The 14,059-nt window shown below is 34.5% G+C and overlaps 1 protein-coding gene across 1 annotated transcript; it reads left to right on the forward strand.

Moving 5' to 3' along the window:
• Positions 1-4,372: 4,372 nt before the first annotated feature.
• LOC136070364 (uncharacterized) lies at positions 4,373-5,505 on the forward strand. Its single transcript, XM_065780237.1, has 3 exons — positions 4,373-4,727; positions 4,793-5,025; positions 5,215-5,505. Exons 1-3 carry the CDS (start codon positions 4,373-4,375, stop codon positions 5,503-5,505), a joined length of 879 nt encoding a protein of 292 aa, XP_065636309.1.
• The last annotated feature ends 8,554 nt before the right edge of the window (positions 5,506-14,059 follow it).

A 14,059-nucleotide genomic window follows, 5' to 3' on the forward strand; every position in this document is an offset into this window, starting at 1 on the left:
ATATTTCAAATCAATTATCTATCAAAATATAAATAGACATTATTTTATTTTTTATTTTATTTTATTTTTTTTATGATTGATTATGTACTAAAATTTACAATAATGTATTGAATCTATGAGTCCTTATCAACCTTTTGGAAAAATTCAGAAAAAAATATGATTATGAATAAAACATATACTTACTTTGGATCTACTATCACCCCATCAAAGTTTTGAGGGGAAAAAATACACTAATAAAAGAATGAAGCACACACATGCGTATAGAAGAGCAGGGAACTAACTTAGAATAAAAAAGAGCAATATTTTTTAAAGGATCCTGGCCTCTTATTTCTCAATTTATCCTTACTTTTTTACTTATTTGTTAAATTTTTAGTTTAAAAAAAAAAAAATCAACTTTTAGTAGGCAAACACACAAAATGCAGGTTTTAAAAAAAAAAAAAAAGTAATGAAAGGCCACACGTTGGACCAACCGACCATTTAATTATGAAAAATGCTATGTTCACAACATTTTCAAAGCAAATTTTAAATGATAGGTTGTTATTGGCTTTTACGGTTGGGCAAAAAAGTAAATGAAGTTCTAGATTCGAATTTGAACCAGAAACTATTTACCACTAAAGATTTGTTGTGAAAATATTGCGGACATAACGCTTCTCTTTGGTTGTTTTGATATCCTTTGTCTATCATAATTTGTAAGAGTGTCCCACTATTACACACTCACATCATGACAAATAGTATGAGCATTATTATCACATTTTCCTTGAATATTTGTCTAAATAACCTTTTGAACAAACACATCATATATATTTATATTGAGTGTGAATTTTGAAAATCCAATCGTTAGATTGCATGTTCTTATTACATCGATAATGCTTACAAAATTTCAAGAAAATCAAAGGTCAATTGCTATTTCATCAAATAAATGTTATAATTTCAAGTTTTTGTAATCTAAAGTTGTATATAAAAAATAAGTTAATTAATCAAATAGTAAATAATATCCGATTTGAATAAAATTTGATATGTATGTTAAGAACATAAGGAACATGAAATTCAACGGTTAGATTTTCAAAATTCACACCTAAAAAAGAAATATATGAGAAGTTTGAAAAGTTTCTCTCCAAACTAGTTTGGAGAGAAACTTTGTTCTAACCTTTTCTAGACTTACTAGTTAGACGATTTCAACAGATATCTACCTGCCCAATGTTATTTATGAAACATGTATTTACGATGTGGCAATGATTTTTCTGACTCAACATTCTATAATTAAAATAACAAGCCATGTATTGTGAAGTCAGAATATTCTAGCCACCTACCAAGAGTATTGTAGCTAATTTGTTTCTTTCATGGAAATATTTAGGGTTCAAATTTTCCAACCCAACTAACAATTTATCCAAAAATAAATAAAAAATTGCTGACCACATCTTGCTGCACAAATTCGTGCACATTCATAGCCTTCACCATGTTCAAACTTGAAATTAATGCGTATCTAGTCTAAGTTAGATGTCCCCCTCCCTATCTCCCAGAAATTTTTGTACATTAAGCAGAATGGCTTCCAGTTCCCATCTTTTTCAATCTTCACCATGGTAAAATAATAGAAACAGCAAGTTCATTTACCGAAGGAGCTGTTGAAGACAGACCACTTGGAACCACTTTACCAACATAAAGTGCAGGTTGCATGTCTTGGTGGTGGAAGTTCCATTGATTCACTTCCTAGAAGAGCCACCACAGTGAACATGGTAGGTCTGTCGGCAGGATCTTTGTACACGCACAAAAATCCGATTTGAATGAGTCTTTGGACTTCCGATTGCAGGCATGATTCCATCAACAAATTAGGGGTCCACAATTTCCAAATCATTTCCTTCATTCCATAGTCTCCATGCCTGTTAATTTTTTAAATAGTAATGTTTTATAGAATTTGTTTTCCCAATTGAAATTATATGTAGGAAAATTGTCAATCAAGAGGATAAAGAAATGAACATATACAGGGAGTGTACGTAGGGGCATGCTGTGCAAATTAGATGCCATTTTTACTTTTCCTACTAATAATTTCGAGCAAGATCACACCAAAACTAAAAACATCTGATTTTACAGAGAATAGTCCCTCAATTTTGTACATTGGAGCCATGTATCCACTGTTTTGTTTACCAAAATTATTGTTGTTATGATTATTATCTATAAGAAATCAGCTTGAGATATATATATATATATGGTTGAATTCAAATTACACCTGGTGTAACTCTAAGCAATGTTACCATCCAATAACTTGTTATAAAATTCATATTTTGAAAATCCCACCATTGAATTACATGTTTTATATGTTTTTAACATTTTTGTGAATTTTCATGTCAATTGAATGTTATTTACTATTCAATCCATAAACTCATATTTTATGCATTATTTTAAACTACAAAAATTTGAATTTAAACAATTGATGGAAGACATGGCTATTAATCTTTGATCACCAAGAAAATTTGCAAGCATAGAGAATATATGAAGATAATGTAATCTACGGTGGATTTGTCAAAATTCGCATCAAATTTAAAAATATTGAGTGGTGTAATATTGCTTAGACTTACACTAGGTGTAACTTAAACCTAACCCATATATATATATATATATATATACACTTGGTGTAACTCTTATAAACTTACACATTTTTTACATCATAGATTTCTAAAAAATCTAACGATTAAAAAAAAATAATTAAATGCTATTGTTTTTCACCTTATCACCTAATTAATACTAGCATTCTCTCTTTCTTTCTCCCCCTCTCCTTATTTATTGCTTTCCACTAAATAATGGGCATTGACACTCCAACAAGATTTGAGGCAACCCAAGACTCTTGATTCGTTGTTCATGCAAGATAATATACCCATCTGTTGTGGTGCTGGGTCTTATATTTTGGGGGCATTGGTGAAAGTAGTTGTTTGATATACAGTTGTAGCGAGCAGGGATGTTGGTTTGTAATATTTGTTCACTTGCTGAAGAGCATTATATCATGTTGGAAATAATGGAGAATCATGTTATTTTTGTAAACGAATTGAGCTTATTTTTCGGTTTAGCGTGATGTGTTTCTGAAGTAGGTTCAGTGTCCGTAGTTTGAATAGGATAGAACAAAACAACTCATTGGCCACGAGGACCACGTAATTGTTTCCATTCTAAAATATTTATGAGCTTTTATCAGGTAGACCAACGAATATTATAAACAAAAAAATTGATCTGTGGATGTTAGCAATATTTCCAGTTGAAACTTGGCCTGTAATTTAATCTTCATAGTGGAAATAAATGATAAGCACATGGAAGTTTTCTATTTTTTTTTTTTTTTTTTACCTATAAAAGATTTGTTTGTTGGACTATGCAAAGACTGACATGTATTAGCCCCTTAATATGTAGAATGACAAAGGTTCTTTCGTCATCCATACCCAATTTTGAGTTGTTACACTGTTGCAAACAATGCTTAATTTTGAGTTTGCTCCATGGACTCATGCCATTTGTCTCACTACCTACGTCCCAAGGTAATACCCAGACACAAATTTTGGGGAAATTCCACTAAAGTTGAACACTTAGCTTTCATGGTGTTAGAATGATGGTTAAATAATTAAATTTATTATTTTCTAATAACTAAAACTTTTGAAATAATTGATGGTATTTTCTCTCTCCCCAATAGGAGTACTTCTCTCTCGGCTGAGTCTAAGCACATCTCTCTCGTTGAGTCCAAGCACCCTCTCCCCTAAACGATTGTTCTAATCGGTCGATCTAGGGGTTTTTTCTTGGTCGTTCTAATTGATCGTTCTTGGTTTTCAAGGGTTTTGTTCTTTCTTTCCCTGAATTGTGGGATCAAAAGCTTTCCCTCTCAGAGCTTAGGTTTTGTTGATATTTTCCGATTGCGTTCGCACAAGTTTCCATTGGCCACTGCAGAGTGATCCGATTCCTCTGTCTGTTCATCATCACGCTCTTGGTGGGTTTCCCTCTTTATCGGAGGTTTATCAGATCCATGGGTGGGTCCTCTTGATTAGAGTAGGGCTGGACCATTTGCCGACTGGTTTACTGGTGGTTTATTTTGTCTGCCTCTGTGGAATTTCAAAGCTATAGGAGTTGGTGTTTTGAGGCTGCCTGAAGCTTCTGTGGCATGATTTTCGCCTAGTGAAGGTTTTGCCAGACCAAGCGTGTTCTGGCCAGGGGTGGATATCCCAAGTAAGAGGTGAATAGTTTCTATATGTTTAGTAATTCCCTATTGCTTATTAGGGGTTTTTTTTTTTTTTGAATTTTCCCTTTGTTTCTTGGTGTGGGTTGGATGCTCTGGTTGTACCCTTGGTTTTTCTTATCCCTTTTTGGTTTGGCTTTATATGATGTATGGTATAGAAAATTTGTTATAATGGCGGGAGCACTAAGGATTATAGGTTGGAATTGTCGAGGATTGGGGAATCCCCGGTCAACTAGGGCATTGCATGATCAGGTGCGGTGTTGGAACCCCAAAATTGTCTTCCTTATGGAGACAAAATCAAAGAAGAATCGCATGGAAAGAATAAAGAATAGAATCGGGTTTGCAAATGGATTGATTGTACCTAGTGTTGGTAGAAGTGGGGGAATTGCTCTTCTCTGGACAAGGGAAATTAGTTTGGAGGTTAAAAGCTACACAAGATTTCATGTTGATGCAATAATCACAGAGGCCAGCAATGATTATAAATGGAGAATAACTGGTTTCTATGGCCATCCAGAGACACAAAAAGGTACGAATCCTGGCACCTTCTTGCTTTCCTTAATAATCAATTCCAACTACCTTGGTTATGTTTAGGTGATTTTAATGAAATACTTTCAATGAATGAGAAATTTGGGGGAGCAAATCGCTCTCAGCTACAAATGGATGGTTTTAGGGGAGTTGTAAATTATTGTGGTTTTCATGATTTGGGTTATGTTGGTTCGGATTATACATGGAGTAATATCCAGGAAGGGGAGAATAGAATTTGCCTTAGATTGGACAGGGCATTGGCTACCCCAGAGTGGTCGACTAGATTTGAAGGAATGAAAGTGCACCACTTAGTGGACTCAACTTCGAACCAACTTTGAAGCTCATTGGGCTAAAAGAGAGGACTACAAGAGCATTATTGAGGCCTTCTGGGATTTTGGTGTGGATTTGAGTACATCGAAGGCATAGCAGAAAATCTTAGAATTTGTGCTGCTGAACTTTCCAGATGAAATTTAGCGATATATTGGTAGATCCCAAAGAAAATACAGGATAAAAGAAATAGGTTGGAGGCCCTTGCCATGCAAGAAAAAGATAAGGATCTGAGCTTGGAGAATAACAAACTAAGGGGAGAGATCAATGATCTTCTTGATGACGAGGAAATGTATTGGGGGCAAAGGGCAAAAGCCCACTGGCTTAAGGAGGGAGACAAAAACACTAAGTTTTTCCATGCGCAAGCATCGAAAAGGAGAAAACATAATACTATTGTGGGCATTTGGGATGAGCAGGGGGGATGGTGTGATGATGAAGAAAGCATTGCCTAAGCTGCTATTTCTTACTTTGATAACATATATATACAACTCCTCCCACCCAAGCCGACTTGAGGAAGTAACTGATGTTATTCCTTCTATGGTGACAGATGAAATGAATGAGCGCCTAATAAGGGAATTCACTAGAGACGAAGTGGTTGTGGCTCTAAAACAAATCCACCCTAATAAGGCCCTTGGACTAGATGGCATGTCCGCTATGTTTTTTCAAAAATATTGGAGTATTATTGGCAACAACATTACTGATATGGTACTAAGAGTCCTTAACCACAACATACCCATACCAGAGCTCAACAAAACCAACGTCTCCCTAATCCCGAAAATAAATAACCCCAAAGAATGATGAACTTTCATCCCATCAGCCTTTGCAATGTTGTCTATAAGCTCATTTCAAAAATTCTTGCCAACCGTCTAAAAACTCTCCTACCCCATATTATATCCAAAAATCAAAGTGCCTTCACCTTTGACAAGCTCATCACAGATAATGTGCTTGTGGCTTTTGAGTTGATGCACTACTTAGATCACAAAACAGCGGGGAAAGAGGGCTTTATGACCGTCAAACTTGACATGAGCAAGGCGCTTGTTAGGGTTGAGTGGGGTTTCATTTCAAAAGTCATTGAAAAAATGGGGTTCTGTAATAGATGGAAAGACTTGGTTATGCAATGCATTACATCAGTATCATACTCAGTTTTTATTAATGGGGTAGCTCATGAAAACATCCATTCTTCGAGGGGCCTCTGCCAAGGTGACCCTCTTTCCCCGAGCCTTTTCCTTCTTTGTGCTGAAGGTCTCTCAGCTCTTTTTCACCAGGCTGCTAGGAATAAGCCCATCACAGGCATCTCCATTACTAGGGGTTGCCCAAAGGTGACCCACCTTTTCTTTGCCGATGATAGCATACTCTTTTGTAAAGTAGCGTTGGAAGAATGCCACTTGCTAAGATCAACTTTGATGGAATATGAAGAAGCTTCGGGACAGAAAGTAAACACGGAAAAATCCTCTGTCTTCTTTAGTCCTAACACAGCCCAAGAAACTAGAGATGAGATTTTTAATATCCTTGGTCCTATGCAGAATTTGAGACATACTAAATATCTTGGTCTCCCCTCTCTTATTGGCAGGCCAAAAAAGCAAGTCTTTGCAATCTTAAAGGAGAGGGTTGGTCAAAAACTTGCGGGTTGGAAAGGTAAGCTTCTTTTTATGGGTGGGGAAGAAATTCTTATAAAAGTAATGGCACAAGCTATTCCAACATATACTATGAGTTGCTTTCTACTTCCTCAAGGCCTATGTGATGATATGGAAAGAATGATGAAAAACTTCTGGTGGGGCCAAAGGCAACAGGAAACAAAATTGGGTTGGGTTAGCTGGAAGAGGATGTTCAATCCTAAGGCAAGAGGTGGGTTGGGGTTCAAGAATTTGAAAGCTTTTAACTTGGCCATGCTGGTCAAGCAGGCTTGGAGAATCCTCAATAATCTGAGCTCATTGGTTGCAAGAGTGCTTAAAGCCAAATACTTCCCCACAAGTAATCTATTAAATGCTAAGCTTGGTTCTTCCCTTTCTTATAGGAGCATTCACATTAGCTTAGAAGTTATAAAGCAAGGAACCTGGTGGAGAGTTGGTAATGGGAAGCAAATCCATAAATGGGAGGATAGATGGCTCCCAATGCCTTCCACCTATAAAGTTATCTCTCCCCAGATCCAAAATTTTGATTTTCCTATGGTTTCCTCTCTCATTGATTCGAACACTAAATGGTGGAAAGCAAAAGTTCTTCGAGCCACTTTTCTTCCATTTGAGGTGGATACCATTCTAAGGATTCCGCTAAGTTATAATTTGCCAGAAGATAAGCTTATATGGATTGGAAATAAGAAAGGTGAATTTTCGGTGAAAAGTGCTTATCATGTTGCCCATAGCATGGTTGATGCTTATGAAGAGGGTGAAAGCTCTTCTGGGATCCTTATAGATAGCTTTGGCGGAATTTATGGCATCTAAACCTCCCAGAAAAAATTAAAATTTTTGCCTAGAGGGCTTGTGTCAATGGTTTTCCCACCTATGATAATATAAGCAAAAGAGGGATCAATTGTAGTACTGCTTGCCCCGTTTGTGGTTTGGAACTTGAGGATATAAATCATGCTCTCCTCCATTGTGAGGTGGCCTCCCTAGTATGGAGCTTATGGCCAGACTATCCCAGACCTCCTCAAGGTTGTCATTGGTCATTCTTAGACATGGCCATTTGGTCTAACAGAAACAAATTAGTGCATAATGGTTCTCCACTTTCCCCACCTCAAGTTTGGACTTTGGCAAACAGTTCCTTGGAGGACTTCAAAAATGCTGTTGCTTCCTTAGACATCCTTCCCCCAAGGCATTCTCAAAATAGATGGGAGGCTCCTCCTCAAGGTGTTTTCAAAGTTAATGTTGATGGGGGCTACATCTAACCAAGGAAGAAATTCCAACATTGGAGTGATCATTAGGGATTGCTTTGGTCATGTTGTAGCAGCTCTTAGTAAATACCTTCCAGGCTGGTTTGCTGTTGACCAAGTGGAAGCTTTACCTATGGAGCAGGGCATTATACTTGCTCGGGAGTTGCATTTGCCTCGGGTCATTTTGGAGAGTGATGCCCTCACTGTGATCCAAGCCTTGAATGATAACTCTACTGGAAGTGAGTTAGGCCATATATTACAAGGAATTTAGCTTGTGTGTGATTCCTTTGAGTTTTGCATTTTTAGGCATGTAAGTAGAGACCTTAATGTTGTTGCACATGAGTTGGCTTAGCTGGCTCTGAGTGAGGAATCTACTTGCTTGTGGAATGGAGTTCCTCCCCTTGTTGTTTCTATGCTTGTCCATAGCGACTCTTTGTAACTAGCCTAGGGGCCTATTGTTTTTATGATATATGTCTTCATTTTCACCCAAAAAAAAAAAAAAAAAAACTTTTGAAATAATTGATAATGTGGTATTGAGTTTAAATCTTGTCCCTACTCTACCAACCTTATTAAAAATTCCAAATGTTGAGTCCTATTTATTAAGAGGGAATATATATCACAATAATTGTTTAACAATTAAAGTCACTATATTCTAATAACTGGTAATTTATAACATACTATTCTCATGGACATGGCAGGAAAAATTGGTAGCCATATTTCATATCATACCATTTTCATGGTCCATGGAAAGTGGTAGCTACACCAAGACGTTTTAGTGTGCACTAAATATAACTATATTCAGCGAACACTAACATCCTTGCTTGCTGCAACTGTATATCAAACAACTACTTTCACCAATGTCCCAAAATATAAGACCTAGCACTAGGGATAGAACTAAGTATTGACCAATGGGGGCTCTAGCCTTCCCTAACCTCATGAAATTTTCCTTAGTAGTATAAGTGAGTTATAGGGACAGATGCCCTCATCTAATTAACATCTTCAAGGATAGACTACAAAGATGGAGCCACAACAGCAAAACACGTAGCATATCTCATTATTTCTCTCTTTAGAAAGTTAGACTCACTTATACTAGTTAATGTTAGACCCTTAAATTGACTAGATTAGTAACTTAAGAAAAATATGACTTATTATAACTAGTTAATAACAGGCTACAAAGGTGGAGCCACAACACCACTACAACACTGTTTAATATCTTGTTTGTGACATAGTGATTATGTGTTGATTTTATAAAAAAAAACTATTATCTTGTTTTCTTTTATTTAGCAACCATAATTAGCGTTTGTAGTTAAAAATAGGATTCATAATAAAACTGAAGATGATTTTTAGACAAATTACTGCTACATTTTGTAATGATTTTTGGCATTTAAAATAATGACTTCTCTTTTAATAAATAATTGTGTTGCAAAGTATTTAAAAATAGTTATTTTGTGTCCCTTTTGTTGTTGGCATTTTTTTTTTTTTAAAGTTAAAAATAGGATTCATAATAAAATTGAAGATGATTTTTAGACAAATTGCTATTACATTTTGTAATGATTTTTGACATTTAAAAGAATGACTTCTCTTTTAATAAATAATTGTGTTGCAAAGTATTTAAAAATAGTTATTTTGGGTCCTTTCTGTTGTTGGAATTTTGTTAGTGCTAAATGAATGTTAATTTACATTTTTATGAAAAAAATTGTTTTTACTTAGTCCCCCCTAGATTGAACTTCTAGCTCTGTCCCTGCCCAGCACCACAACAGATGGGTATATTATCTTGCATGAACAACGAATCAAGAGTCTTGGGCTGCCTCAAATCTTGTTGGAGTGTCAATGCCCATTATCTAGTGGACAGCAATAAATAAGGAGAGAAAGAAAGAAAGAGAGAGAGAATGCTACTATTAATTAGGTGATAAGGTGAAAAACAATAGCATTTAATGATTTTTTTTTTTCACCGTTAGATTTCTTAGAAACCTATAGTGTAAAAAATGTGTAAGTTTATAAGAGTTACACCACGTGTAACTTGAACCTATCTCATATATATATATATATATATCGATTAGTTGGGTAACTACTAAATGCATTGATTTTCATATATTAATCTTAGGGGTGTGTAAAAAACCGAAGAACCGAAAAAACCGTTTCAAACCGGCCGAACCGATGTAAAAATTTCGGTTCGGTTTCGGTTCGGTTCGGTTTCGGTTTTATTTTATAAAAACCGAAAATTTCGGTTCGGTTTTCGGTGTCAAATTTTAATACACCGAACCGACCGAACCGAACCGAAATATTATTATATAATAATATTATTAATATATTATATTAAATATAAAATATTTTTTAAACAGCTACTGATGCTTCTCTCTACCGGATATTTTCAAAAAAATAAAAATTTGCTTTTCAGCTTTTCAGCTTTGGCAGATGCATGCCAGCTTTGCTTTGGGCAGTGGACAAAGTCCAATCAATCAGCTGAATCAAGAAACTAAGTTGAAACTAAGTTACCAAACTAACTTAACTAAGTTATTTATGTTGAGTAAAAGCAGCAGGTTGTCATTGTGTATTTCTGAATTTATGTTTGAGTAAAAGCAGCAGGTTGTGATTGTGTATTTCTGGATTTATGTTTGAGTAAAAGCAGGTTGTAATTTTTTTTTTGTTTGTAAAATGTTTTATGGATGTGTAAAAAGGCCCAAAAATGGCCAAAATAATAAAGGCCCGAATCTGGGCTATAAGGGCCAAAACAGAAAGCTGAAAAAGGCCCAAAGATGGCCATTGCCAAAATAGAGAATGCCTGAATCTAGGCCACAACTGGTTCCTAACAAAGGCCCAAAACAGGTTTTTGAAAAAGACTTAATGGTTCCTAACAAAGGCCCAAAATAGGTTTTTAAATAAGACTTAATTAGAGCATAAAAAACCATAAAAAAAGAGACTTGAATATTGTATTTTTTTTAAAAAAAAGCCCAAACAGAGAAGTTATAGAAAAAAAAAATCGAAGGCTCAACTGGCCCAAACTGCAGGCCCAAAAACCGAAACCGACCGAAAAACCGACCGAAACCGAAACAAACCGAAACCGACGGTTTTTCAACTATTTCGATTGGTTTCGGTTGAGATTTTCAAAAACCGAAAATTTCGGTTTCGGTTGGTCGGATTAAAAAAAACCGACCGAACCGAACCGATTACAGCCCTAATTAATCTTCCATAGATGGTGCACCAATTATTTATATCCAATGAATTTATATTGCTATTTTCATAAATTTTATATAAAATTAAAAATTGATTTGTAATATGACATTTTTTTCCCCATGTTTAGTTGATTTGGCACAAAACCATCAAAAGGTAAAAACAAATTTAGTAACACATGATATAAAAAATATTAAAAATAGTTGTATGCTCAAATTAGTAATAAAAAATATAAAAGATAAAAGAAAATTTAATTATATATAATCAAAAACATAAAAGATTATTTTTTGCTTAAATATGTAATTCCCATATGGGATTTGACTGAAGAAATCGCTCTTTTTTTTTTCTTTTTTTCTTTTTTTCTTTTTTTGTTTCCATTTTGTTTTAAATTTGGTAAGGAGGCAACGCAAAAACTGAAGAGAATGATAAGTGTCGATTGGGTTGAAAGCAAGTTGGCTACCCCTCATTGGAGGTTAATTTGATAAGCTTAGTCAATACAATGTGGCTAATCCTACGAGGGACTTGAATTGGGTCTATTGTTCTAGTGCACTAAATCCTTTATGGTCATGACATGTGTCCATATTTTGCTATATGTCATCATTGCAACGAGTCTAGTGCAGACCCTTAACTACAAATTTTATTCCGGGTAACAACATTGAGTATTGATTGAATTCAAATTCTGGACTGTCCAAGTCATTCTGTAGGCCCATCCATGAATTATGATTGAAAGATATACTAGGCCAAAATGTCGAGGTCTTTTGTCTATTTTGTCCAAAGGTCCCTTTTTTCTTCAAAGACCTACAGATCAAACGCCCTATGAGAAGCTGAGCCCACAATGAGATCGACCTGGACATTAAAACAGTGGTAGCGCCATCTTATGGTCAGGGTGGTCCTGAGAAAAAAAAAATTATATATAATAATTTAAAGTTTTATATTTATTTACCTTAAAAAAATTTTTTGGGACTACCCAGAATTTTTTTTATGCCAATAAAATTAAATTTTAGTCCATAATTTAAGCAACTTAACAATATATTAGGGTTTTTCAAGCAAAAAGGAAAAACTAAAAAAAAAAAAAATTAAACTAAAATCTAAAAAGAAAAACAAAATTTATAATAAAACTACTAAAGGCTGGGCAATGGCTTGATTCCTTGATTAAGCACACTACCCAATACAACACAATTTCCAACCTTTTGTTATTTATTATTATTATTATTCCTCACTAGACATATATTACTTGGACAAATTATTTTTAGCTAGCTTATTTTACTATTCAGCTTATTTTTACTACTATTCATGGGCTCTACTACACTTTTTAGTACTATTCATAGATCTTATTGTACCATTTCAGCTAACTTTTATCTTTATTTACAGTATTTTCAGCAAAAAAATTTTAGTTTTAGCAAAATAAGCGGTTCCCAAACACTTTTACATCTACTTTTTGCATTCCTCTTTGTTTGTAACTTCTGTGTTTTCTACTAGTACTAGTGCGGCAGTGTCTCTTCTCAAGTTTTGAGTTTCAAATTTCTCAAAACGATTTTTTTTTTAGCTGTATAGGTACTTTTGTTCATTTATTTTCTTTTCATTTTTTTTTTCTTTTGAGGTTTTTCGGTGTACAGAATGCAAAATTGTTTTGGTTTTAAGAACAATTTTTTTTTTTTTTTTATTATTATTATTTTAAGCACAAACTTCATACCAGTCAAATCTTGAATTTTGGCCGATATTTACCGAAATGTCCTGAAACACTCGAAATAGACTGGAATGATCCGAAATTTTTTTGAAGTGGAATAGGGTGGGTTACTGTTCCAGTTTGTTTACAGGCACAGTATTTTCCGGCCATTTCAATCGAAATGGAACGGAATTAATAACATGGAATCAAACCTAATTACCTAAAGGCTAAAAAGAAATAAAATTGTGTAATTTATGCTTATTAAGGAATAGAAGATTGTTTTGCACTTTTATGGTCGGGGTGGGATTAGGATTACAAGGTTTGAGGGAAAAAAAGGTCATTTGTTTTTTAACTACAATAGAAAATTCTCCCCCAAAATCACTATTTTTTTTTTCTTTTTTTACTACAATTGAATTTTGATTTGAGTTGATTGAAACCCACAAGTGAACTTTTTTTTTCTTCCTTTTTCATTTATGATGCTTCAAGTAATCCTAAAGGTAAAGTGGATTATGAACTGAAAGATAAGACATGGAATTGGAGGTATGCTAGATCTAATGCCTTTATAACTACTCAGAGTCAACTATTACTTGCTGAACTTAAAGATGAGAATAAAGCCTGTTGATGCTACTAAATCTAGGAAGTTTTCTTGTGCTACAATACATGTTGAGATTAGAGATAACTCTAGCAAAGTTAAGTGGTGGAAGTTGCTTTGGTTCCATTTAACTATCCCGAGGCATTCATTTATTGGTTAGTTAGTTGTAATCAACAAGTTGTCCACACGAGATAAAATGGCCAAGTGGGGGTATTTGGGTGATAGCTTATGTGTTTTTTTTTGTAAAAATTTCCACACGAGAGAGTGTTCTTTGTTGTGACAAGTCAGTGATAGTGGGACCCAACAGATTTGATTTTTTTTTTTTAATTACAAAAATGCTACTATATTCATTTTCAAGAAAATGAGAACACCACAAAGTTGTATTCAGTTTTTGTATTCAAATCCTTTTTTTTTTTTTTTTGCCCGTTTTTGCTGACTTTGTGAGACAAAAAATACTGTTCATGACAGTGCGTGTACTGTTCACGCAGTGTTCATGCACTGTTCACGCAATATTTAATATTAAAAGTGGGTCCCACAGTACTATTCACACATTTAAAAATTATTTTGCTACAGTGTTTTCAGCAACAATCAGTTTTTAGCAACTTTCAGCAACAATAAGTTGTATCCAAACGGACCCCTAATTACCTAAAGGTTAAAAAGAAATAAGATTGTGTAATTTATGCTTCTTAAGGAACAGAAGATTGTTTTGCA

This window comes from Quercus suber, unplaced genomic scaffold, assembly GCF_002906115.3.
Source record: "Quercus suber isolate HL8 unplaced genomic scaffold, Cork oak 2.0 scaffold_228, whole genome shotgun sequence".
Lineage (NCBI taxonomy): Eukaryota > Viridiplantae > Streptophyta > Magnoliopsida > Fagales > Fagaceae > Quercus > Quercus suber.

Excerpts from the sequence above, each read along its gene's own strand:
- LOC136070364 (XM_065780237.1), top strand. The coding sequence starts at position 4,373 with ATGGCGGGAGCACTAAGGATTATAGGTTGGAATTGTCGAGGATTGGGG. Across the intron at positions 4,728-4,792 it reads CCATCCAGAGACACAAAAAG|GTGATTTTAATGAAATACTT; the intron begins GTACGAATCCTG and ends GGTTATGTTTAG. Across the intron at positions 5,026-5,214 it reads CTAGATTTGAAGGAATGAAA|ATCCCAAAGAAAATACAGGA; the intron begins GTGCACCACTTA and ends ATATATTGGTAG.